Here is a 25,954-nt window from a genome sequence, read left to right as displayed (position 1 = left end):
TCAAAGGTGGAGTAGTATACGGGAAACAGTATTTATAGTCTGGTGGCATTCGGGCCATGAGTGGGGTAGAAGTCAACTTCGACTTAACTACAAGACAAGGTAATAAGCCTGCCGGTTTGTGCCGTCATCTTGAGTCTTGACGGAAACAATCTATGTTTATCATCATCCACTGCGTTTACTGAGATCTGAGGGATTGGGTAGTCCAACCATTCAGACTGCTGACTTCTGAATTCTCGCACGCCATCTCTCATCCTTCATCTTATCACATATACAAACTCGCGGTAAACACCACATCTCGACGAATCATCTCTCGAGCCTTCTCCATCTTCTGATACAGGCCCGGATCACCTATCAACCTCGCTGCACTCATCACCTCGCGACATGTCTCGTCCAACCTCGTCACCACTCGTACAATCGTTCCCTCCATCACATCGGTGAGGTCGGTGATATTCTTGAATGACATGCCCCGTGCCCATTCATACACGACTTCGACGAGCCCAAATCTTGGTCGAGACACAAAATCATTGGCATCATCGGATGAAAGGATGACTTGATGTAGAATCTGATAGTGATTAACTTTCTCCGCGATCTCGATGATGGCTTCTTTGCCACGAGTCAACCCTTCACTGAGCTGGGGTTCACTGTCAGTCTTTTCCTGGAATACAAAGGCAGACAGTAGAGCGACAATCTCTTCTGGTTCGTATCTGTTACGGTAATCAGTATTGTCAACAACAACGGTACACATCACCAAAACTTACGATGCAAGCACGTTCTCCAATATGAGCTCCGTCAGCACAAGTTCGTCAGCTGAATGTATTTCGCATGCCACTTTGCCCTTGAGCTGAATTCGTAAATGCTCATCGACAAAGCCGAGATCTTTCAGAACTTCAACCCTCTGTTGGTAATCCGGCAGCAATGAAAGATTCTGATCAGACATGAGCAATTTGAGTGACTCGATGTTTTCCTGGATTAGCCATTCGTCATGCTGCATCCCGTAGTGCTTGATGAAGTTGGGACACTGCAAGCATTGCCCATTTTGAGCAATGTCGGCCATCTTGTTTCGTTCAATTAAAAGATCCCGAACTCCCAAGTCGTTAACTCGATCCCACTTCTGCTCTTGCCAGGCCGCCGATGCCCAGTTCGAGTAAAGCTGTACAAAGTCTTGCTCCGCCCATTGCTTCTGCACTGTATCTGAGTTTAGTAACGACCGCAAATCAACCTGTAAATTGTAAGTACTACCTTCTCCAATTTTGATGTACCAATCGTGGCCTCTGACCTTGACAATCTCCTGGGTAACACATTCCACATCGTCCACCAAAACCTGAGAAACGGCAGTTTTCACGCTGGCTGCATCCGCAGGGAGCGGTGCGAACATCGTGCGAAAAGCTGGTAGGTACGGCAACAGGTCTTGAGTGGACCGCTTGGAGTCGATGTCCGAGATGACGAGAACCCGAAGGTAAGGACTTGGACCCCGTCGTGGCCCGTCGTCAAGTAAGACCCCGACTTTGCGAATCCCATGCTAGAGGCGATTAGCTCTGCTCAAGACTCTTCATACAAGACTTGAATTACCTCTTTGAAGACAATCAATCTCCTTGCAGACCAGAGACGACGACCAATCGGTGAGGACAAGAGACGCATATGAAGCTCTTTTGTTAGCTTTTCAAACACCATTGCTGCTTCATGGCACGCCTTCAGATCGATATCACATATATTACATGGCTCTCTTTTGATCTTGTCGAGGTTTTCCTGAGATAGGGCCACCTGCTTTTCATGTTGTGGAAGAAGTGCCTGGGTGGCGTTCTCTGAAAAGCTCCGCTTGATGATCTCCTCAATTTTCAATGCTTCGACTCGCATCAAGTTCAAGATCATGTTGTAATGCAGCCGGAATTGACTGCGAAGCTTGGTGGAAGGGCCAGTGATCATCTGACTCAGTTCTCCCGCTGGTGGAGCTTCTGTCTTGCCTGGTGCGACGATAATGACGGTACCTACAGTGTCAAGACCTCTCCGCCCTGCACGACCCGCCATTTGCGTGTATTCACCAGGTAAAAGGTTGCGGAATTCCCTTCCGTCATGTTTCCGGTAGCCAGAGAAAACAACCGTTCGTGTTGGGAGATTCAAACCCATGGCAAAAGTTTCGGTCGCGAAGAGGACCTTGACGAGCGTCTTTGCGAAGAGAATCTCCACAATCTCCTTCACAATTGGTAACAGACCTCCATGATGGACTGCCACACCACGACTCAGCATTTCTTTTAATCGATTGATTTGAGGAAGCTTCCGATCTTCGGGTTTCAGCCTCGCAATCGACTTCTCAATCGTCATATGAATTGCACTCTTCTCGACTGCGGTGCAAAAGTCTTGGTTAGACAGGGAGTCGGCATTTTCCTCCGTCCTCTTTTTGGAAAAGACGAAGATGCAGGCGGGCAGGAGGTTTTCCTTTCGAAGGTACTGCACGAGGTGGACCCAGATGTTTCGGTCTTGGTTTGCGGTTGTTCGACCACCACCACGACCAGTTCTTGCGATATTTCCTTGACCACGGTTGGCCGGTTGACCACGGCCCCGTTGTTGCGCACCGCCTCGTTGGCTTCCACCACGCTGCTGCTGACCCCGACCTCCTCGAGGGTTGTTGCCGCCTCCTCGAGCAGGTGCTTGCTGTTCGATGGCTTTCTGCTCTTTAACTTTGTCCAGCCCTGACAAGATGTCATTTGCATCTTTCCAGCCTTTGGCGAGAAACCTCTTTTCCGAATCCACGATCTTGTGCATGTCCTTCCCAGCCCACAGATAATGTTCAAGGGGAACAGGCCTCTTTGGAGTGGAAATTACATAGATGTCTTTCTTTTTTGTGCGGCCGACCCACGACGCAAACTCATAGGTATTGGGCACAGTGGCTGACAACAGGATCAGAGTGACATGCTCAGGGAGCAGAATGATGACCTCTTCCCATACAACACCACGTTCGATGTCATTGACATAATGCACCTCGTCGAAGATGACAAACTCGACGTCTCGTATCAGATCAGCTCCACGATACAGCATACTTCTTAGAATTTCCGTGGTCATGATGAGGCACCTAGCCTCGGGGTTGATCTGGACATCGCCAGTCAAAATGCCCACATCACTGCCAAAGACCTCCTTGAAGTCTCGAAATTTCTGATTGGACAGGGCCTTGATGGGGGACGTGTAAATGGCCTTCGTCATGTGCTTGGCAGCCAACGCAATGGCATATTCTGCGACCACAGTTTTACCAGCAGACGTGTGAGCAGCGACAAAGACCGAGTCACGATTCTCTAGATGATAGACAGCCTCTTTTTGAAAAGTGTCCAACTCGAAAGGCCAGGTGCGTGCCATATCGGGGACCAATTCGGCAAAGTTGGGAATTTCTTTGTCAATATCAACGACGTGCGCCCATTCTCTGCCCGATTTCCTGCTGGATGAGGCGAGGAGTGGGCCTCGAGCCTCGAGCGAAGGGAATTCAATAGGGAGTAAATCATCCAAGTCTGTGTCTTCGTCCTCTGTGTCACTGTCAGATGCCTCTTCGCTCAAATTCGAAGAAGTCTGGCCATTGATCGTGGCAGGCTGCTCGGAACTGGGGTCATTGAGGATGTCGGTCTCGTCGAGGACTTGCTCCACTTCAATAATGTTATCTGCCGCCTCTTCTAACTTTTTCTCTGGCAGCTTCATGCCTCGTGAGAAGCCTGGTGGAATCTCAAGTAGGCCATCGACTGTGCCAAAGTTGATGATTTTATAGAGTGCACTTCCCTTCTGGCGAGTGCTGTGTTCCGCCAAGAGGGCAGCATCATCTTCATAGGCTTGAATTGCATCGACACCGTCCAGACCACCAGGAGCAAAAGGGTAGAACCCCGCAGCACCACGTACGAAATCAGCTCGTCCAGCAGGTTTCCGCAGGATCGAGGTCGAATTTTTGGCAGTGGCGCTGGAGGCTGGTACAGTGACTTGTTCATAGCCGGTGACCCGTCCTTCAAGACCTTGGCGAGTAAAGCGGGTGACAGTTCTTGTCTGTGGAGGTGCCAATTGACAGAGCTCAGTGTAGTTTGGAGTTTGGTAGTCCCATCTCTGTTGCAGTTTGTTGAGCCATTGAGGACTGAAGGTGGTCGGAGGCTTGAGGAATTCACGCTCCAAGTCTGCCTTGATCTTCTCCGTCGACTGCATGATTTGGTAGTCGAACTTGGGCCGCAAGAGATGACCTACGTAGACATTAGCGATGAATCTGGTTGTTAGAAACCAAAGGAGGTGTGTTGTTTATGTCAATCCGAGGATATGAGGCGTCATTAGTTCATCGAGTGAATTCAGGCCTGTGGTTGTGTAGTGGATTAATGAAATGAAGGAATTATATCACGACAGCGGATGTTCTTCTGCCAAGCATCAAGGCGGGCCCTTGTCAACCAGTAATGTTCATGCATTTGACAGTCGCTCTTGCCTTTCAGAGTTCTTACCATCGACGCGTCCTTCAGCGACAACGACGACGGATCCTCAGCCTCGACTCGTTTACTACGACGACAACTACCAGGACAACAATACCGTCTTATGTCTGTTTCATTCATCATGAAAAGATTCTATCAAAAGGTCGTTTAGACCATCTGCGACTAGAGCACTTGCCAAGTATCCTAAGATTGTTCGATGGCATAACATCTTGACTGATTTTCCTGGACCAGCGACCAAGACATCAATGCCAGATACGATACAAGACACGCTACAAGGACCATGAGAGAATTCTCGTGCTCAACAAGTCAATGATCAAACCCCCGGAACCCCAGCGCAACATGAGCGCTCCAGTTTCCGCTAAGCAGGCATTTGCTTTTCCCAAACTAAAAGTCAGGCACAAGACTCCTGTGCAGACTGACCGATTTGTATTTTACGACATCAAGTTCTATCCTTTTCAAGAACCTTTCGATGATGATGAGCCCGTGTTCGCCATGGTCAGCCCCAAGACGGTGCAGATCGGGCGGGTGTCACTAAAGGCTAAATCTACCGTAACAATGATCCACGAGATGATCGATAAACAGGAAGAAGATGATCCAAAGTCTCTTGGGTTGAATTCGTGTTCTTGGTGCTACATCAATCCCAGCGAACCGTTGTTGGTTGTCGCAGGTAACTCCGGGCAAGTCAAAGTTATTGACGTCGTTGCTGGGAAAATCATCGACTCCTTGACTGGACACGGGTATGGGACTATCAATGACATTGCAACCCACCCCATATATCCCTGGATCGTGGCTACAGGGTCAATGGATCGAAGTGTGCGCATTTGGGATCTTCGTCGACGTAACAACAAGTATCAGTCGCCTACCATCATCATCTGTGGCCAGTCGACAGGCCATATGGAAGGGGTGCTGACCCTGACTTGGCATGCAACGGGTCGTTATCTACTCACTGGGGGACACGACCATCGAATATGTGTGTGGACCATACCGGACCTCGACGACGATTCCACCTTCTGGCGCGACATTTCTCCCGCTTATAGGAAACGGAGTTCTCATGAGGTCTTGACAATCCACTATCCCCACTTTGTCACTTCTGCTATCCATGGCAATTTTGTCGACTGTGTTCGCTTTTGGGGGGACCTTATCATCTCCAAAGCCTCGGACGAGCACAAAATCGTACTATGGAAGATTACAGGCTTTGATTCGAGACAAGAACCACCAAGCACTCACACTGCACCGAAAACGGAAGAACATTTTAACACCCGCAATGGCTTCATCAGACGAGCCATTGTAGCCGACGACGGAGGAGTAGTTACTATTGAAGTGGCCAAACACTTTGAAAATGCCGAGCTCTACGATCGATTGTTGACGTTTGACAACCCCAAAAGCGAGCATTTCTATATGCGATTTGGGTTGTTGTCCCCGTCACCCATTCATCCCCACCTCCACACAATGCTTGCAGCAGCTAGCAATCTATCTGAAATCAGATTCTGGGATCTTGAAAGAATGTCCCTGGGCCGTGCCGCCGACGAGGATAATCACCCAAGCCATGGAACTAAGAGGAAATTTGGCAAAGGAGTTCCACGTCCAGTGAGAGTGCAAGATCGAGCTAGCCGGCTGAGTGGTACTCCGATAGAGAAGGACTCATCCATGTCAGGGACGACCAAGGACGGCTCTCCAGCGTGGCCTCGTCAGAGTTCGACCGAGGCGACGAGTGAAATGTCTGACAGAGCATCCCCCTTACCAGCAGGACCACCAGTACCCAGAAAGGATCGAGAAAAGTATCCCGTGCACGACCCAACAATTTTGCAAAAGGCGCACGCCAAACATTCACTGATTGATCTCCAGTTTAAGAACCAGGCATTTAGTGGAAGATCGGTTGATTGGAGTCCCTGTGGGCAGTGGTGCATTGTGGTGGGGGAAAGTCAAGGAGAACACGGGGGAATAGGAGCATTTGCTGTTTTTCACCGGGCCTTGACGCCGGTCTAGCTGGTTCTCATGATGTCTGGGAGACGAGCCACAGAATCTCGGAACGAGGGATCGTGAATTAATACTTGAATTCAGCAGAAAGAGCCGTAACGAGTTTATATATATGACAGAAGGATGATGGGGATTTGACTTTCCGGAACATGTGAGCATGGCCCAGGCATGGCCCAGGCGTGCACAGGCGGACCAGGACGCAGCCAGTCAAACATTTTAGTTAAGAGCAGAGACCTAAAAGAAACCCTGTAATGCCCATTCAGTCCCCGTGCCGGAGCGCCCAAACTTAAAAACCCTTACCCTTTACTCCAAATGGCCCCCGTCGCACCCCCGTCGGCCCCTGCCAATGCCCTCGGCCCCTGTTTGGCCTGCAGATAAACAAAGTCAGCCCCTCAGACGCATTTCCCCCTCGCTATCCACGCTTGACAACCAGCGCACGCGACCTGCCAATTCGCGCCACGAGACACTGTCTAACATGACCACTGTCATTGTTCGAGTCAATGGTGCTAAATCAAACAATGATCACCCCTGCTCAGGATGCTACCGCGTCGTCGAGTCAGCAGCAGAAGTTCATGAGGTATAGATCTGTCCGGAAGTCGAAATCAACAGATGCGACCAACGATTCACTGCCTCCTCCTGCGGTTCCACCTCTCCCTGTATCTGCAAATCAGACGTCGATCACTCGGGTGCCTTCAAGATATCATCGCAAGGTCAAGCCTGCCATAGAGACAGAACACTCTTTCCCAGCTGCGGTTGCGCAAAATCCATCCCCAGTGTCACCCATCCAGCGAGCGCCATCCTATGGCTCAAGCCCCGTCCAAGCGACGGGACCTTCTACATGGGGTCAGACAAGCGACAGTTCCAGATATGAGGCGAGGGCCCAGACCAGCCAGTGGTCAAGCCAATCGCACGCGCAAAGTCAAGGAGGTGAAAGAGGAGGACCACCGCCTGCCTATGAACCACCCCGAAGGTCCTACGAAGCAGCGAGAGAGGAGGCCCGTCTCATACTAGAAGGACAGACTGATCGGGCAAAAGATTTGCGAGAACAAGAAACCCGGCGTCAACGACGAGACCAACGAGCGCATCAAGAGAATCCGGCTGGTCGAGGGCTTGTTGATTCTACCCCACAGGCGCATCAGACCAGTAGAAGCAGAGACCGTCAAATCACCGAGAGTTCAGATCAAAAGACCAGAGAACGTTCCACATCCAAGTCGCGTCGGCTGATTATGGCAGGGGCAAGGGCCCTGCGAGGGACGAAGAAGCATCAGAGGACATTATCAGCCATTGAACCTCAGAATCAAGATACAAATCAGAGTCATTATGATGGCGTGAGTCGCGACAAGAATGGCCATCGTAAGAGTGCTCCAAGCACCGGTATGCCTGCCTATGATGCACCTATATCAGCCGTGAATTCAGGTGAGAGACGGGTCACTGTCAAATACAAGGATCAGACAGTCAATCTCCCAGTCACGCCATCCACTACGTGCAAAGAGATTCTTTATTCTGCCTCGACAATCATATCAGGATCCATTGACGCACATAGAGCGGTCTTGTTGGAGTCATTTCATCAGCTCGGACTGGAACGCCCTTTGCGACGGTACGAGAGAATACGAGATGTGTTGAATTCGTGGGACAACGACACCCAGCACCATCTGGTCGTCATGGATGAAGTAGACTGTGCAGCGCCTGGCCTCAACGCTGCTGATGCACCCAGTCATGAGCCGTATGGGGCGAACGTACAAGTGTATCATTCATCAAAACCCGGGAAATGGGACAAGCGATGGGTGAAACTGTGGGAGAACGGACAGGTCAGTGTGTCCAAGCACGAAAGTGGTATTGACGGCATCAACATCTGCCATTTGTCAGATTTCGACGTATACACACCTACCACCAAACAGATCAAGAAGATCACGCCGCCTAAAAAGTTCTGCTTTGCGCTCAAAAGTCAAGAAAAGTCATCGATGTTTCTGAATGGGCAGAATTTTGCCCATTTTTTCTGTACCAAGGAGAAGGAGGTGGCGGACAGATGGTATCATGCCGTTCATTCGTGGCGAAGTTGGTATCTAGTGTGCATGCTGGGAGAAGGTATCAGTCCAACAAGAACATCTGGGATGAATTCATCACATGCTCGACCTAGCACCAATACCTCGACCGAAGCCTCACCATATGTATTTGGGTCTTTCAAGCCTCTGAACTTTGATGTGAACACGTCTAGACCTGATATGGAACGGAGGGGAGACTACTCGTCATCAAAACACTCGTCTCGAGAGATGGTTCCCAGACCGTTGATCGAACAAGTTGGCGGTGGTTCAAGCGTGGAAATGCAAAGACGAATGTCAGTCAGAGGAGGTAATCCGGCTGCCCATTCATCCAGGGAGTTTCCACCTCGCCCAGGGTCAGAAGACACTGTTTTCAAAGCATCAGAAGATTCAGATTCAGGTCCTTTCACTGGGACGGGCCTGTTGGCTCGCAGTGGCACGCAACGATCACAGGGAGGTCGGCGTTCTGGACGAGGAGTGTCAGGGGTGGCAGGGAGACCTTTGGTTGAGTTGGAAGCCACCAGTGAGTTTGCGGATGGTAGTTTACTTCGAAAGATGGAAGTGATTGCAGCGCAACAGGGTGGAATGGGTCCTAAGATTGACAGGAATAAACGGAGAGAAATCACTGCGCGAGTTGGCGAGGGGTTCTAGAATGGGTGATTTTGTGTGCATGTCTGGGGGCATTGAGCAGGACTAGGATGAGGATGATCAAGACGAGGTGAAATGAGATTAGAGGATACGACTATGATACTGGAGATGAGCAATGCCATGGATGAACTCGAACTGTCTGAGGATTTCGCGTCTGAGACTCAACTAGAGTTTAAGCATAGAATGTCACCTGGGTGGCCTGCCCCGGCCTAGAGACATGGTTAAGCCAGTGCCTGAGGGCGACATATTTAGGGTTCAAGGGAAAGCCTGTAGGTAAAGCAAGGTGCGCCGTAAAATGAGGACAATCCCTACACGGGCCCTAAAATTGGTCTCCGCTTGGATTTTCCGTTTGTTGTGGGTGGGAAAGCCTCCAACAGATCTGCTGCCACCCACAAGTCCCTTTACAATTCGAGAACCAAACAGGAAACAAATTCCTACTGGGACGATGGTGGAACACTGGACCGCCATGACATCAGTTTTACTTTCAAAGACTTCTCAGAGATTCAAGAAATTCTCAGATTCGCCTTTTGGGCGTCATCCAGTGGCTCACAATTCCAATCTGCCCCTCTTTTTCATCCTTGGAATTTCCAGTTGTGCGGTTCCTCTACTGTATCAGCTTCAAAGCATTCATCCGTGATTCCCTTTCGTGCCTGTCCACATTCAACTGGCAGTCTGAAAGAACTGAGAACCTAATTAATGATAATAATAACAATAACAACGCCCCTGCATGCCGATCGTGATCATCATTCTCTCATCTTGGTTAGGGACTCTGGGATTTGACCCAGGCTCCAGTAATTCCAACTGTACGGGACTACGAAGTACTTTGACAGTACCTACTTTGCTCTAGGTCTTCACCCACTGATTTTTTTCACTGCGTTCCAATACGTTGTTGAGTTAAGAGAGGCCAGTGGATTGCATTATTATTTACACTGTATTGTGGTTCATTGTCAATCACCTTCACCTTCACCCACTCACCCACCTTTGGACCCAACGTCCCTTCACCGACCCCTCGCCTCTAGCTCTGACCGCGCCCTCTTCCCCCTCCAACATCCACCCACCTTCTCGACGCGATCGCGCTTCACGCTTATCTTGACATAGCTGGTCATCTGCCCTCTATCCTAGGCATACATATGTACCTAGCCTCGTCAGCTGTCAGCCTTGAGTTTCACTGATCTTGATCTTGCTTGCTGTCACGAGAACACCCCTCAGCACATCAGACGCGAAAGTACGAACACACATCACATCACACCCAACGACTTGATAAGAACCTGCTTGACCAGGACAATTTGTCCTTGGGCATTTATCTCATTCACACGTTGACTTTCTCCTCTGCTCCCCTCTCCAACATCCACACTTCACTCAACAACCCTCCCATCTTGCCCACCATGGCATCTACCTCCTCTCCCTACTCAGACTCGACCTTATATCTCTACACATCCCTCACCGCGGGATCCTCACACATCATCACCGCCACGTCGCGCATGGAAACAATCCTAAAAGCCAACAAGATCCCTTTCCGCGCCGTCGACTGTGCCACAGATGAGAAAGCCCGCATGTTATGGGGGCGACGATCAAAAGGAAGAAAGCTACCTGGTTTGGTCAAATTCGGGAGTATCATTGGTGTATGTGTGCCCTTCCAAACCCCCTGGCACAGCTATATTGACTGACACGAATACAGGATCTCGAACAAATCGAAGAATGGAATGAATACGGAGAACTGAAAGAGCAAATCGCGGAAGCCGACGAGTTCGGTTCTCTGGGTTCCAGTACAGCAAATGCGACTCTTGCTCCAGAACCTCCCATCAGCACCACCAATGCCTCGACACCGCAACGATCGGGTCCTCCCTCTCGAGCATCGTCTGAAACTCGTCATATCTCCATCGCAGAGCCGTCCAAGGACAAAGAAGCTACTAAACCGGCAGAATCGTCTCTGAACCAGACTATTCGTCAACTCGGTGCTGAAGCGGCCGCCAAAGCCGGACAGAAAAAGGCTGCTGCCACCGCCGCCGCCGTCACATCTGCATCCTCCTCGACTACAACCCCAACAACCGCCGCCAAAGTCCCTACTAAATCTCCCTCCACCACCGATCAAATCCCCGTTCCTGCAGCGACCAAACTCTCCGCCGATGCGGCCGTTGATTCAGGAGAAGGCGTCGCCGCCGTGACAGCAGCGAAGATCCCATCACAACTTGCCGCCGAAGGTGCAAAGAGAACCTCAGTGGACAAGATTGCAGAAACGGAAAACACAACCACGACAACGTCAGACCCATCATTGAAATCTCCCACCGACGAGACCACTCCATCTACATCTACATCTACATCTACACCAACATCAACAGAAGAACAACTCCTCAACCTCCGTCGCTCCAGCAGCGTGACCAAAACCAAGACTAAACTCAGTGAATCAACCCCGGCAGCCGAAAGCAACACCATACTCGCCACATCGAGTGATTCCATCACGGACACTACTACCGAAACAGCAACAGCAGAACCAACAAAATCACCATCATCATCGGCATCGCCACCGGCAGTTGGACCCGGATCAAGTCCAACAACATCACTCTCCCCTCCACCTCGAAAACATCGCGGAAGTGATGTTGTGGATGCGGATGTAGAGGAGATTAGAGCCATGGAGAAGAAGTTGAGTATCCAAGAAGAAGACGAGGAAGAGGATGAAGAGGATGAGAAGGAGAAGGCGAAGGCGAAGGCGAAAGCAGATCTTCAGGGAGAGGAGTCTGAAGCTAAAATCACAGCTACCGACAAACTCGAAGATTCTGTCACCACCAAAGGCGAGCGATGATACATACTTCAAATTTCAGCTGCAAAGGATGATTCAAATGGCTGGGGTTAGTGTTGGGGGATTGAGTAGAGGATGGATAATTGAACCCGAGGTGGGAGTTGGGACCTGGAGATGGGTTTGGGGAGTATATGGGTCTATGTGGATGTAGGTGTGGGTGTACTTAAGTAGGTACGAGTAAGGGAGTGGGTGTCGTGTGTGTGCGCGTGGAATATCAAACACCTGGCTCTGACACTCCTAGGTTTATACCATGGAAATTGACATTGACTCCCATGAGGGAGGTCACATGACTGGGATGGATCCAAGTATCATATATTCAAATCGCGATCGATGCACGAGGTATCAATATAGTACCAATATGTCCAGCCATTCATGGCCTCGTCCACAATGACTCCACCAAAGCAGCGAATGAATATTTCATTATTCAGATCCAGCTTTTCCAACAGGTGCATACATATTCAACATCCAAAAACATGTCACTGTGGCTATATATGGGTATTTTGTGGAGTAGCCTCCTTTAAGTGTTGATTCCTTCCACCACTCCTTCGCATGTCCTGTAGATCCCACAGCCTACGTTTTGGTCGGACACACACACAACTTTTCATTTCTCCCATTCCAAACAAAGACTCATCTACAGACGAGATCTGACCTCGTCAGCAGGTCCTTGCCAACCAGCGTCATAGGCAATCAATTCAGCAGCACGCTCGCCCACGGCAAGAACAGTCAACATGGGGTTGATGGTGGTCATGGCTGGGAAAACGCCGGCGTCAGCAATGCGGACACCCTTGAGTCCCTTGACCTTGAGTTTGGCATCAACAACTGCCAACTTGTCCGAGTCGACATCGCCCATCTTGGTCGTTCCAGCCGGGTGATAGACGGTGTGGGCGACACGTCGGGCGTACTCGGACAGTTCCTCGTCGGTGTTGACTTTGGGTCCCGGTGCGACCTCACGCTTGATCCAGTCCTTGAACGGCGCCTGTTGTGCGATCTTGCGGGCCGCCCGCAGTCCAAACACAAACGTCGCAGCGTCATAACCCTCTGGATCGGTGAAGTACTGGAAGTCCAGCGCTGGTTTGACGCTCGGATCTGCCGAGGTCAGGTACAGACGTCCACGTGATCGCGGTCGTGGGATATTCGGCGTCATGCAGAATGCGTCAATCGGGCTATCGTAGCCGAGTCGGGTCGTGTTGAGAGTGAAGGGGATCTGGTAGCAGTGCATCATGACATCGGCAATGTCGCCGTCTGGTAGAGCCTTCGGGTTGAAGATTGGGGATGGGGTTTTGGCCGCAGCATTTGGCGGTTGACGTCGTAGGAAGATGCCTGCATCAGAGTCCATGGTCGTTTGATTCGGGGGGACTGGCTTGTTCAGCTCAAAGATGATGATGGTCTCGGGGTGGTCAAGCAGGTTTTCGCCAACACCAGGAATGTCTTTGACCACGGGGATTGACAGAGAAGTCAATTGTTGCTTGGGACCCAGCCCGGATAGCAGCATCAGTCGGGGAGTGTCAACAGCGCCGGCGCAAAGAATGGTCTCAGTCTTGGCGGTCAAGGTTCGGGTCTCGCCTGATTGCAGCTTGAGGGTGACTCCCGTGACGGTGTCGCCGCCCTTGACATTGATCTTGGACACCCAAGCATTGGTCAAGATGGTCAGGTTGGGTCGCTTCTCGTCGCCCCGCAGAATCGGGTGAATGTAGGCGACCGAGGCGCTGGACCGCCGTCCATCATCCGGATTGTAGCTGACGGAAAAGAAACCGACACCGGGTCGCAGGGCTCCTTTTGTGGAGATCTCTTGATTGAAGTCGTGAATGACGGGAATATCCATGGCTGTACTACAAGATTCAACCCAGTCCTTGCACAGCTGATTGCGGTGTCGCGCATGAACGGGTTGGACGGTGTTGCGCAACTTGTTGAGAACCCTCATCATGGTTGGGAATGTCCAGCCTTCAGCACCGAGTGATTCCCAAATCTTGCAATCGTACTCGAATGGACGGAATGAAATCAATGTATTGTGGCTGGAACATCCGCCCAGGACTTTGGCGCGGGAGTGGCGGATATGGGAATTTCCTGAATAGACATGGTCAGGCATGTGTCTACCATGGTGGATGGATCAATCGTGGTCGAGACAATTGATAGAGAAGAATACTATACCATTGGGCTGTTCGGTGGTGCCATAGTCGTAGTCAAGTTCTCCTCCGAGGAGATTGAGCCACTGTTTGAGGTCGAGGACTCGATCATCCATGAAATCACTGGGTCCAGCCTCAATCAAGAGGGTCTTCTTGTTGGGAAGATACTCTGCGAGACGAGAGGCAATGACACAGCCCTTTTACCAAGAAGTCGAGGTCAGTATTGTGTGTTGTTTCGGAAGTGGGGTTGGACAGGTTTCTGGGTCGAAATCGAAGACCAGTATACTGGAATGATGATGAGGAAGGACGGTGAATATGACTTACCGCTGTGCCTCCTCCGACAATAACGTAGTCAAAGCTGTCGACATCAGTCGGACTGAGTTGGGTAGTTGTGGCCATGATCAAAGAGCACTCTTATGATCTGCAACACCAGGATTTGTCTTGTTTAGATGTGATTATAGCCCAAAGCTGACAAGAACAAGGACGTCTTTTGAGGAATGGAGGCAATGGAGAATTTGAAGTAACGAAACAAACAGGCAAAGTTGTCAGGTCAAGGATTTGTCGAAGAAAATCCACAGGACGTACTCCGTAAGTATATGATACTAGGGTCAGCCCACCTACACATGGGCCAGTAAATGTAACAGGGGATCGGGTGGAGCGAGAGGAGGTGGAGGAGGAGGATTAGCAGCGGCAGTACCGAAATGGTGGAGCCATGCAGATAGCTTCATGGGAGGAGTAAGGTGGAGGAGGATGAGCAAGCTGTCTGGTGGTGAATCTTAGGGAATCTGTAAAGTGTGAGCAAGGGCGTGGCTTCAAAGCACGAGGGTGACGCCGCCTAAGGTGACTGTTGGCGAGTTGGTGGCGGGCATGATTGACCTGCATGGGGCAAAAATTGAGTTGGAATCCGATCTGAGCTTTGCAAAATATTGGCTGCTTAGTGGGATGGGACCAATTGAGTGGACCATGATGACATCTTAGCTGGGTCCATGCACCTCTAGAGGCTCGAGTACGTCTGGGCTTGGTGATGGCCTAGGGATTGGAGACTGGGGCTATCCTGTAGGTTGAGTTCGAGCACAGAGGGGTTTGATGCATGGTCCAGTCGGGTCAGGCTGGTCGTATCGTGTCGAGTTTAGGGTTAGGGGTTTGGAAGCCGTGGTGGGTTAGACTGTACTAACTGCATATCAAGGGCATGGGTAGGAGCTGTCTGCTCGCTTCGTTGATACGAATTCTGAACTGCGATAGTGTCGAGTTTGAGTTGGTGAGACATGGAAAGAGATGAGATGAAGATTTGTGATGACCATATCAGGTAGGAGCCACCTACGAAGTGCAATGCAGCTGCCAATGTGTCTCGATTGTTCATAGGAAGGCACCAACCAACATCAAAGGAGGCAGTTGCGATGCAGCACATCATAGACTGTGCGATAATACTGAGGTACCTACCTATCTGATTCTTCACTGAACCTCAGGCCTGGACTAAATCTACCTAAACGAACTAGCTTCATCACAAGACAATGTTTAAACCGACTGCTTCAAGAAGCCTTTATCTCCATCGGCGGGGCAAAGAAGCCTGGGAGCTGCTCGAACACTATCTACGTAGATTATCATCATATCTGCTTGTCTAATTCTTCACTGGAATTGGAAAAGACACGCGGACATTGAACGGAGAAAGACGAGGAAGGTTATAGGTAGGTCTAGCCGAAGATCAAGGTAAGGATGCCGACGCTGGTGTGAAGGGGGTGATGCTTGTCTACGACGTTCTGAGCATGTCCTGTATCTAATAAGGGCCGAGGGGCCATTAAAGACCTAGGCATATCGCCCCGAGCAGGCGTGCATGGCCAAGTACAGCCAATCCACCCAGGGTAATTAGGAACCAACTCTGCATGTCATACCGTATTTTGCCTTTTGGTTGATCATTCAGGTAAGAAGAAGACAGGACAGAAAAAACCTCGTGTCTGGGATTGACTCAGACCAATTATTGCACAGACACAAGAAAACCTCTGGGCTCCCTCGGGCTTGAGCCCCTCATTGCGCATGCCTAGCGTAGTAGCGTAAAAGTAGCGTCCTTATACCTAAAAGACGCCCGGCCCACACCAAGAAACAATTAGAGGCGTGGGAGGCAACTTTTGTCAATCTCAAAGCCAACTCCATCAGTCATCGCCAGCTCAATGACACTCGTCTCACTGTCACTACACACACACTCTCATTACCTAGTAAGAAACAGATTCAAGTAACAGCAGCAAGCGACACGACTTGTTTGAATCGCACTACACTGGCATCAAAGCGACGAGAAAACCTCGACTGACCCCTCATCTGAAGAAACCATTACCCCAAGAAGATATACCTGAAGAGGGCACCTTTGACGTCGTCTCTCTCGATCAGAGAACAGCCTCATCGCACCACGTGGAACCTTTGAAATATCAAGACCCAGAAACACCGCTGATAACAATGTCTCTCCCTCTCCCAGATCGCCATACATTCTACGCTGGACGTCCCCAACCATCATCCACGTCATCCGGGACATTCCAGTCAATTGACCCATCGACCGCTCAACCAGTATGCAGCATCCACACATCGTCCACTTCATCAATAGACTCAGCAATTTCTGCTGCCAAATCAGCATTCCCATCATGGTCGAGTACTCCGCCCATTGAAAGATCCCGGATCTTGCTCAAAGCAGTCTCCCTACTTCGAGCTCGCAACGATGAGCTGGCACGGATCGAGACGATCGATACGGGAAAGCCGTTCTCGGAGACTTCGACTGTCGACGTCGTGACGGGTGCCGACGTTCTCGAATACTTCGCCAACTTGGTGGCCTCGGGGGGTTTGAACGGCGAGGCTTTCCGACTACGAGACTCCGCATGGGTGTACACAACCAATGAGCCCTTGGGTGTGTGCGCCGGCATTGGAGCCTGGAACTATCCCATCCAGATTGCGTTGTGGAAGTCGGCGCCCTGTCTTTCCGCTGGCAACACCATGGTCTACAAACCGTCCGAAGTCACGCCATTGCACGCCCAGTTCTTGGCCCAGATTTACCGCGAAGCCGGCCTCCCCGACGGAGTTTTCAACGTCGTATACGGAGCAGGCGAAGTCGGTGGCTATCTGACCAAGCACCCAGACATTGCCAAGGTCAGTTTCACCGGCCAGGTCTCGACCGGACGCAAGGTCGCCGGTGCAGCCGCTGGCGAGATGAAATACGTCACCATGGAATTAGGAGGGAAAAGTCCTGTCATCGTCCTGCCCGACGCAAATGTCGAGCAAGCCGTTGATGGTGCCATGATGGCCAATTTCTTCAGCACAGGGCAAGTCTGCACCAACGGCACCAGGGTCTTTATCCCGGCAGCGATGAAATCAGCGTTTGAGAAAACATTACTCTCCAAAATCAAGTATATTCGTGCAGGAGACTTGGCTGATCCAAACACCAATTTTGGTCCGCTAGTCAGTAAGTTACATTACGAGAAAGTGGTCAGCTATATCCGACACGGCACCGACAAGGACAAGGCGCGATTACTGTGTGGAGGACCAGGTCAACCGTCAAATCTTCCATCGAATTTGAAGAATGGGTTCTGGGTGACGCCAACCGTCTTCACTGACTGTACTGATGAGATGAAGATCGTCAAGGAAGAGATCTTTGGCCCTGTGATGACGATTCTGACCTACACGAACCTCGACGAAGCAGTACGACGGGCCAACAACACGGAGCTAGGTCTCGCTGCCGGTGTCTTTGGAAAGGATATCAATGAGGCCCACCGTGTCATCAAGCAATTGCAAGCTGGCATCACTTGGGTCAACACCTGGGGTGAAAGTCCTGCTGAAATGGCTGTCGGTGGATGGAAGCAGAGCGGCGTGGGCGTGGAAAATGGTCGTAAAGGTCTCGAGGCTTGGGTCCGCAATAAAAGCACTTTGGTTGAGATGGGAGGCGAGGTGCCCACTGTCTTCACGGAACCAATCACTTCGAAACTGTAGCATACTGCGATGATGGTAATGAGAACAAACATGTAGTAAACAAATAGGAAATTCCATGGTTGTATTCCTACCGTTGTAGGCTCGGTATAGTTTTGTATTCAATTTCAAAGAGTCAAGAATGGGACATCAGATGCTTGTGTTGGAATAGTCAATTTAGGCCATGGTCTTTAGCTTTCCAGGACGCCGTGCTCCAAACAGGATGAAAGGAAGTAGAAAAGAGAAGAAAGATCTGTGTCCAATGCCAGTTCATGCGGCAAATGTCGACACCCGTGATCCCATGCGGTCGAAGATGAAATCGTCGATCTTCCGGTCATTGAGACCAATCGCCGAATCGACCAATCTCGATGACATGCTGTCGGGTGTCAATTCTCCGTCGTCTTGATCCACTGGTTCATTCTTGTCCGTATCGATCTTGAGTTGTTTCAAGGCTCCTCGCCAGTTGTCGAGTCGGTTCTGCGCATGCTGTGTGGTTGCTGCTGCTGTTGTTTCGCCGTTTTCTTGTCGTAGTGAGACTTGTTCAACGCTCTTGAAGTACTGTAGAGGGCATCTGACTTAGCGATTGTACTTGACCATGGACTCGCTTACTCTCACCTTGACTGTCTTGACCTGTAATTCATCCGTTGCTGCATCGTCGCATACTACGACGGCTGACTCGTGCATCTGAAGACAACTGGCCGTCCACATCTGGCTGACTCCTCCTTCAATGGTTTTCTGTAGAGCCGTGGCTTTGTTGGCGCCAAGGATAATGAGAATTACTTCTCTCGCATCCATCACCGTCTGCACTCCCACCGTCAAAGCTTGTTTGGGGACTTGATTGAGGTCACCGCCGAAGAATCGTGAGTTGGCTCGAATGGTGTCTTCGGCTAGTGTCTTGACTCTGGTGCGCGACTTCAGTGATGAGCCTGGCTCGTTGAACGCAATGTGGCCATCAGGTCCAATGCCACCAAGGAATAGATCAATACCACCCGCCTCTTTGATTTTGCGCTCATAGGCAGCACACTCGGCAGCCAAATCAGGGGCATTTCCGTTGAGAAGGTTGACATTGGCAGGATTGATGTCGACGTGGGCGAAGAAATGTTTGTACATGAAGCTGTGGTATGATTCAGGATGGTCTTCAGCCAAGGCCACATACTCGTCCATGTTGAAGGTTACGACATTGGCGAACGACACCTCTCCATGTTTGTATGCCTGGACAAGATACCTGTATATCAATTCGGGGCTGCTCCCTGTAGGAAGGCCAAGGACGAAGGGACGGTCGGCTGTTGGCGCAAAGGCGTTGATGCGACGGATGATGTGGTTCGCGGCATAGCTAGAGGCGCCATCTGCGCTGTCACGGATAATGACCTTCATGTTGATGGATTTTGAGTAGGTTTAGTACGATAAAAAGAGTACAAACTGCGTGGAAACAAGAAGGCTGAGAGGAAATCCGGACGAAGCAAGCACACTTCAGGGTCTATTTGGGAGATAATCATAGGTGACCAACCGTTGACGTAGGGTTTCATTCATTGTTGGGTCAGACCCCAGGCAGCATACTGTGGGAGTACTGACCTAAACATACCATGCGGAGAAGGCCATGTCGTCGCCTATATGAGGGTAACATGAGAGAAATTGTACTGGGGCAGGTGATTTGTAACGGTGTAGGTTTAGGTACCATCCAACCATTTCAGGGCTACCCGGGGCATGGAAGAGCTGCCAGCGTCATAAGCCTGATGGAGGGGTCGACCATGGTGATCCCCGTCGTTTATCAGTAAAAGATCATGATAGTATGAGTGGCTGATAACGTCCATGGTCTCGACGTGGCGAATCTGATGCGAAGAAAAATGGGATAGGAACGCATGGGAAGGTATCTCACAGTATCCCGTGTGCCTTCCTTTAGTCGTTGGTTAGTCACTTGCAACGGAAGGTACGGATACAACAGAAAGTGATATCACGTGATTGCCAGGGTAATGTTGCAGCAGCCTGACCAGCTTCTGACTGACCAGGAAAGAGCGTACAAAGAGTGAGTGTAACGGTAGGGAAGGTGCAAGATATGGTTGGGCCTTACTGGTCTGTTCTTTCCCTCAACCCTCCAACCATCCAACCAGCGTCCAGATTTCCTCCCACAAGCTTTGTGCCTTCCCGCTCTGGGTGGCAGGGTGCCATTCTCCCAATTCTGCTGCCATTTTCCTCTCTTTTCTTCGCCCTCTCGACACAATCCCACACCACACACCCACACACACCCACACCCATACCCTCGAGAGAGCCCCGTCGAACTACCAGACACGAAATCGACACCGGCCCGTCCAAATACTACCCAACCCAACATTGCGACGTCCAACTCCATCAAATGCAACATTGTCTCGTTTCCACTTTATCCTCCCACGCACGTACGAGCACGCACCGACCGCTACCTCCTGTTTTGCCCTAGCTGGCCAGTCAGTGCCAGCCTCATCTGTCTGCCTCACCTGACCTAGCCTGACCTCCGTCTCTGGCCGTTGATTCAACCTCGTGTCTAGCCACCCCCGATGCCACCCCCATCCCACTGTTGAGTCTCGGATCATGACGAATTCTTGACCGAACCAGTACCGACTCTCCCTTCTCCTCGTCTCCTCGTCACGGTTGACTCTCTTTCTCTCCATCCAATCATTGCTGCATGACTTGGTCCAGCGCCCTCAACCATCATGGCCACCAATGGGGACCTCGGTTCCCGGTGGGATGACACCAGGTGGGCTCAATTCCCCATCCCTGAACTGACAAGGTTTCCCCATATTGACTCGTGATTCTCTATACAGGCAGCTTGGCCAGCTGTTTATGATGGGCTTCGACGGTGCTTCTGTTACTGATCAAGTCAAGACTCTCATCGAAAAGTATCACGTAGGCTCTATATTACTCAAAGCTCAGAATCTCAAATGTGCTGCTCCCTTGTCCTTGTTTTTGAATTGTCTATCTTGGACTCGCCGTTAACCCCCTGGACGTCTTCCTTGTACTGATATTGTCATCCAACAGCTGCTGAACAGGCGACAAAACTCATCCTCGACCTGCAGACTTTGGCTCGCCAGGCAGGCCATCCCGTTCCCCTGCTCATCGCCTTGGACCAGGAGAACGGAGGTGTCAACAGTCTTTACGATGAAACTCATATCCGCCAGTTCCCCAGTGCCATGGGTGTCGCCGCCACAGGCAATAAGCGACTTGCCAAAGAAATTGCACGCGCGACAGCCCAGGAATTACACGCCTGTGGCATCAATTGGATTCTCGGCCCCGTCCTCGATGTCCTCACAAATGCGCGCAATCAACCTCTCGGTGTGAGGTCCATTGGTGTCGATCCCCAGGAAGTCTCGGCATACGGTCTCGAGTGTATCAAAGGCTATCAAGAGGGTGGCCTCGCCACCTGTGGTAAACACTTTCCTTCTTACGGCAACCTTGAATTCTTTGGAGTCCCTGATGATGTCCCCACCATCACTGATTCCCTCGAAAACCTCAGCCAAAGTGCTCTAGTCCCATTTCAAACCGCCATATCACACGGGCTAGATGCCATGATGGTCGGTGGTGTTGCAATGGCATCGACTCAACTTAATGTCATGCATGCCTGTCTGTCCGAGCAGATTGTCCGAGATCTTCTGCGCAACGAGATGCACTTTGACGGAGTGGTCGTCTCTGAGTGTCTTGAGATGGAGGCTCTTAGTCGGAATATTGGTATCAGCAATGGAACCCTCATGGCTTTCAAAGCAGGCTGTGATTTGATTCTCACATGCAGAACACTATCTGTGCAAGAAGACGCTATCAACGGACTCAAGCTGGCTATCGAAAACTGCACCATCGATGGCCTTCGCATCAAAGAATCGCTCCAAAGAGTTCTCAAAATGAAAGCCCGATACACCTCTTGGGAAAAGGCCTTTTCTCCTCCCGGTATCGAGAAGTTGAACCGGCTACGACCAATACACACTAGCCTCTCGACTGCTGCATATGGCAAATCCATCAGCGTCGTTCGAGATGATAATCAATATCTCCCCCTCACACGCGTCATCAACCCCGAAGAAGAGCTACTCTTATTAACCCCACTCGTCAAACCTCTGCCCGCCTCTGCCTTGTTCCACCATATCCAGGAAGAGTATTCAGCACTTTCCTCCTTCACCGCCCGAAGTCCAAGTGTAGATACAAATACTTCCGTCATGAGTGGTGAACAGGTCTTCCGAGAGCTGGGCAAGAACATGGCAAAGTATCGAAGGGGCAAGTTATCACACACTTCATATACGGCCAATGGAGTCCGACCATTGCACGAGAATCTGTTGAGCAGAGCAGGCGCCGTCGTCATTGTCACTGCAGACGCTGGACGCAACAAGTACCAGAACGCATTTGCAAAGCACATCTCCATGCTGTGCAAGCTGGCTGTCGGTCCAAACGGAGCCCCCAAACCCAAACCCTGCGTTGTTGTCGCTGTCAGCTCACCATTTGATTTCGCATCCGACTCCGCGATTGGAACCTACGTGTGCACATACGACTTCACAGACACCGCTCTGCTTGCACTCGTCAAGGTCCTCTATGGCGAGCTCAGTTCTGCTGGTACTCTTCCGGGCTCACTCGTCCAGAAACCTCAGACATCCCATTCGCGCCAACACTGGCTCGTTGAGGGCTTCAATGAAGATCGCGATCGGACCGCTCTCGAGTTTCTCCTCGAACAATGTCGTGCAGAGCCGTCTATCCATGCCAGTCTCCTCCGAGACACTACTACAAACACCTTTCTTCTTCGCGATCCTAACGTAGAAGAGGCCCATTTTGTGGTAAGAAATAGCAGCACTAAAGAGTTGTTTGGCTTTTGTACCACATATTTCAATAAGAACAGCGGTGTGGGCCATCTCGGTGCCATCATCGTCGACCCTGCCCGCAGGCGTTTATCAATCGGACACTCGTTGCACGATCGAGCCGTACGCGCGCTCCTGCAGAGAAAGGGCATCCTTAAATTCCAGTTGGGAGTGAGGTATCCAAGTCTCTACTTGGGCATCCCCCGTATTGACCCAGTCGAGTCTCGAAATCTTCGTCAATGGTTTGCAAAACTCGGATGGAACATTTCACTCTCTACATCGGTTTTCACCATGACCCTCCAGAACCTCCCAAGCTGGTCGCCGCCCGAAGGCCTTGCTCAGTCACTGGCTAAGACGGAGGTTAAATATGATTTGGTTTATGGACAGGAGTATGCGGACGCAATCCTGGATCACCTCACAAGATCTGCTCGACTCGACGTCCAAGGACTGTACACCGCCGCGCTTGCACACAAAGACCACGCAGGCATCATCCGCGCAAAACTGGTCAGCGATCAGTCAATCTTGGCCAGCATTCTTGTTCTGAAGCCAGGCTTCAAAGGCGCAGAGCATATTTCGTCCTGGACGCGTGGGACCGGTATGTGTTGCATTTCGTCCCCAGTCATATCAACCAAATATGGCGATCGCGTTTCTCTTTTCAAAGGGATTCTATTATTGGCATTGAAGCACTTCAGAAAACAGTCGGCTCCAGCCATCATCTTGGATTATGTAAGTTATTGTGCCTAACGTTCTCGAGGGCTTATACTGACACGAGCAGGCACGCGAGGATGTGACGACCGAGGCTTTGACCGCCTTGGGCTTCAACACCGAGATTAGTTTCGATGAAATTATCAGCGATCCCTCTCACTGGACCATGATGTCCCAAGGCTGATACCCAGGACTGAATTTCTCACAAATATCCAATGAGATTATCATGAAATAATGGTAAATCCGCAATTCGTCACAAATCATTCCATTCGACCTGCCAGCCGTCCGCTCCTGTCTTGGCACTTGCCTGGACGATGTCTCGCCTGGTTTTCACGCCCGACGAAGCTGTGTGAGCAGCGCAAGACTAAGATGTCCACATTTCGGCTCTTCTACCATTTATGATACGAACTATTGAGCACTGAGAATATTTCGATTGGGTCATAGGCGTCATCAATGCTGGAAGACTCTGAAGATCTGTGTTAAGTCACGTGCCAATTACCGAATCTCGGATATTAGTGAATCATTCGCACATTTCACCCGGATAATGAGACTTTGGGTATCAATTCGGCATCTACAATTCATACAACTTAATACATGGACATTTACTCGGAAATTGGGAGCTCCCCATACCCCACACATGCCTTTGCATGCGTGGGGTATGGGGAGCTCTAAACGCCGAATACCGTCCACGAAGCCTGGGGCTGTCGATCGGGCAGGAAGGTATCCGCAACCCGCCTATGTTTGCGACAATCAGTGCTGTCGATGAAAAAGGCAACATCGCCTTGTTGCTTGAGGTTACTCGGAACTCACAACAGATTCGCATCTCAAAAATGGCCAACCAGATCAAAGAAGTAGTCATTGTCGGAGCGGGTCCAACCGGGTTGACATTGGCGCTATTACTCGCCAAACGTGCAGTGAAGGTGCACGTTTTAGAATCACTCGAACAAGTCGACCAACGTCCAAGAGGAGTTGCATATGGAACTCCTGCAGTTAGGTACGGTCGAAGATCACCAACCACGGAGTATTCTAACGTTAGGACTTAGGGTTTTGGGAAGAGCAGGTGTCCTGGACGAAATTCGTGCTCAGACCTTTGATATTCGAAACATGTCGTGGAGAGATATCAACGGTCAATATCTAGCGGGGTTGGAAGGGCTCGCAGAAAATGAGAATCCAGACCGATTTTGCCTCTTTCCCGTACACAAACTATCAAATCTATTGTTGGAACACGGCCGAACACAACCCTTGATATCTGTGCACTTTTCACATAAGGTAGTCGGTGCCAACCAAGATGCGAACGGTGCTTGGGTTGAGGTCGAAGCCAACGGCACAACCACGACATTTCGAGGTGATTATGTTATTGGCTGTGACGGCGCTGCGAGTGGTGTTCGGAAGGCCCTCTACGGCGACGAGTATCCTGGGTTTACGTGGCAGAAACAGCTAATCGCCACAAATGTAATATGTCCGACAGCAGTACGCAAGATATCGCTGACAGACTCATAGGTGCGGTATAATGTCGACCAGTTCAAGTGGAGCGACCTTCAATGGATCGTAGACCCCAAGCACTGGGGCGTGGTCTGCAGACTCGAGGATGGAGGAATTTGGAGGATAGCCTACGGCGAAGAGCTCGGGTACTCGAACGAAGAGTTAAGAGAGCGTCTGGCCATGAAATTCAAAGAGTTCCTCCCAGGTCGTCCAAATCCGGAAGATTACGAGGTTTTGAGATTCAGTCCCTTTGTCATGCATCAGAGATGTGTTGAGAAGATGCGACAGGGGAAGATCCTACTTTGTGGTGATGCAGCGCACCTCTGCAACCCTATGTATGTACTACTCGCCCACCGCAATACCAATGTTCTAACGATCATACAAGGGGTGGACTCGGACTGACAGGCGGCTTGTCTGATATTGGAAGCTTGGTCGACTGTTTCTATGGACTTATCGACGGCAAAACCGATGACTCCATCTTGGACAAGTGGGATGAAGTGCGCAGAAACATCTACAACGAATACATCAGCCCTCTGTCAACCATGAACTTAGAACGACTCTTCAAGGACCCTTGCGAGGTGAAAGCCAATGATCCGTTCTTCAAGCTAATGGACCAAGCGACCAAGGACCCAAACCTTGCAAAAGATTTGCAGATGGTAAGCGCATCCCTTTAGTACTTGGAAAACGCAGTGTCTGATATCATGCAGCAAGAGATGATCATCGGACATGACATGACTCAATATTTTGCAAAGGAATACAAGTAGATATGACCCATGTGAAGATTCCAATAGAAGGTGTTTCCACCCGTTTGGGGTCATACTGAAATGTTCTGATCCGTCGAGTAATGGTCCCAAAAGTCTGCCATCGTTGTCAGGTAGAATACTGAAGTTGCATTCCCACGTATAGCCACCCTATCACCATCTCTCAACACTCTTGAGACAATCAAGAACTATATATCATATTCCACACGTCTTTCAAAATATGTTGCCTCAGTGCTTTGAGA

General features: G+C 50.5%; 9 protein-coding genes across 9 annotated transcripts; 6 read left to right on the top strand and 3 right to left on the bottom strand.

Moving 5' to 3' along the window:
- Positions 1 to 71: 71 nt before the first annotated feature.
- Positions 72 to 4,319, bottom strand: PV10_01723 (uncharacterized protein). The gene is made up of 4 exons (XM_016365955.1): positions 1,570 to 4,319; positions 1,277 to 1,519; positions 759 to 1,219; positions 72 to 704 (listed from the first exon to the last, which is right to left on the bottom strand). The coding sequence occupies exons 1-4, from the start codon at positions 4,165 to 4,167 to the stop codon at positions 263 to 265; spliced, it is 3,744 nt and encodes a 1,247-aa protein (XP_016229604.1). The 5' UTR covers positions 4,168 to 4,319; the 3' UTR covers positions 72 to 262.
- A 459-nt stretch (positions 4,320 to 4,778) lies between these two features.
- PV10_01722 (uncharacterized protein) lies at positions 4,779 to 6,457 on the top strand (the record flags this gene model as incomplete). The annotated part of the gene is made up of 1 exon (XM_016365954.1): positions 4,779 to 6,457. The coding sequence occupies one exon, from the start codon at positions 4,779 to 4,781 to the stop codon at positions 6,423 to 6,425; it is 1,647 nt and encodes a 548-aa protein (XP_016229603.1). The 3' UTR covers positions 6,426 to 6,457.
- A 396-nt stretch (positions 6,458 to 6,853) lies between these two features.
- PV10_01721 (uncharacterized protein) lies at positions 6,854 to 9,236 on the top strand. Its single transcript, XM_016365953.1, has one exon. The coding sequence runs from the start codon at positions 6,917 to 6,919 to the stop codon at positions 9,104 to 9,106; it is 2,190 nt and encodes a 729-aa protein (XP_016229602.1). The 5' UTR covers positions 6,854 to 6,916; the 3' UTR covers positions 9,107 to 9,236.
- A 754-nt stretch (positions 9,237 to 9,990) lies between these two features.
- PV10_01720 (uncharacterized protein) lies at positions 9,991 to 12,254 on the top strand. The gene is made up of 2 exons (XM_016365952.1): positions 9,991 to 10,725; positions 10,782 to 12,254. The coding sequence occupies exons 1-2, from the start codon at positions 10,489 to 10,491 to the stop codon at positions 11,901 to 11,903; spliced, it is 1,359 nt and encodes a 452-aa protein (XP_016229601.1). The 5' UTR covers positions 9,991 to 10,488; the 3' UTR covers positions 11,904 to 12,254.
- Positions 12,192 to 14,750, bottom strand: PV10_01719 (uncharacterized protein). The gene is made up of 3 exons (XM_016365951.1): positions 14,348 to 14,750; positions 14,049 to 14,220; positions 12,192 to 13,964 (listed from the first exon to the last, which is right to left on the bottom strand). Exons 1-3 carry the CDS (start codon positions 14,420 to 14,422, stop codon positions 12,532 to 12,534), a joined length of 1,680 nt encoding a protein of 559 aa, XP_016229600.1. The 5' UTR covers positions 14,423 to 14,750; the 3' UTR covers positions 12,192 to 12,531.
- Positions 14,751 to 16,129: 1,379 nt separating this feature from the next.
- On the top strand, positions 16,130 to 18,102 carry PV10_01718 (uncharacterized protein). The gene has a single exon (XM_016365950.1). The coding sequence runs from the start codon at positions 16,469 to 16,471 to the stop codon at positions 17,984 to 17,986; it is 1,518 nt and encodes a 505-aa protein (XP_016229599.1). The 5' UTR covers positions 16,130 to 16,468; the 3' UTR covers positions 17,987 to 18,102.
- On the bottom strand, positions 17,410 to 19,687 carry PV10_01717 (glucosamine-6-phosphate deaminase). The gene is made up of 2 exons (XM_016365949.1): positions 18,578 to 19,687; positions 17,410 to 18,520 (listed from the first exon to the last, which is right to left on the bottom strand). Exons 1-2 carry the CDS (start codon positions 19,334 to 19,336, stop codon positions 18,233 to 18,235), a joined length of 1,047 nt encoding a protein of 348 aa, XP_016229598.1. The 5' UTR covers positions 19,337 to 19,687; the 3' UTR covers positions 17,410 to 18,232.
- Positions 19,688 to 20,646: 959 nt separating this feature from the next.
- PV10_01716 (uncharacterized protein) lies at positions 20,647 to 23,653 on the top strand (the record flags this gene model as incomplete). Its single annotated transcript, XM_016365948.1, has 4 exons — positions 20,647 to 20,690; positions 20,758 to 20,876; positions 20,972 to 23,490; positions 23,540 to 23,653. 4 exons carry the CDS (start codon positions 20,647 to 20,649, stop codon positions 23,651 to 23,653), a joined length of 2,796 nt encoding a protein of 931 aa, XP_016229597.1.
- Positions 23,654 to 24,299: 646 nt separating this feature from the next.
- Positions 24,300 to 25,715, top strand: PV10_01715 (uncharacterized protein; the record flags this gene model as incomplete). Its single annotated transcript, XM_016365947.1, has 5 exons — positions 24,300 to 24,463; positions 24,513 to 24,921; positions 24,970 to 25,286; positions 25,337 to 25,607; positions 25,659 to 25,715. 5 exons carry the CDS (start codon positions 24,300 to 24,302, stop codon positions 25,713 to 25,715), a joined length of 1,218 nt encoding a protein of 405 aa, XP_016229596.1.
- Between the last annotated feature and the right edge of the window lie 239 nt (positions 25,716 to 25,954).

Source organism: Exophiala mesophila (genome assembly GCF_000836275.1).
Source record: "Exophiala mesophila strain CBS 40295 unplaced genomic scaffold supercont1.1, whole genome shotgun sequence".
NCBI classification, from domain to species: Eukaryota; Fungi; Ascomycota; class Eurotiomycetes; order Chaetothyriales; family Herpotrichiellaceae; genus Exophiala; species Exophiala mesophila.
This window is presented reverse-complemented; position numbering and strand designations above follow the sequence as displayed.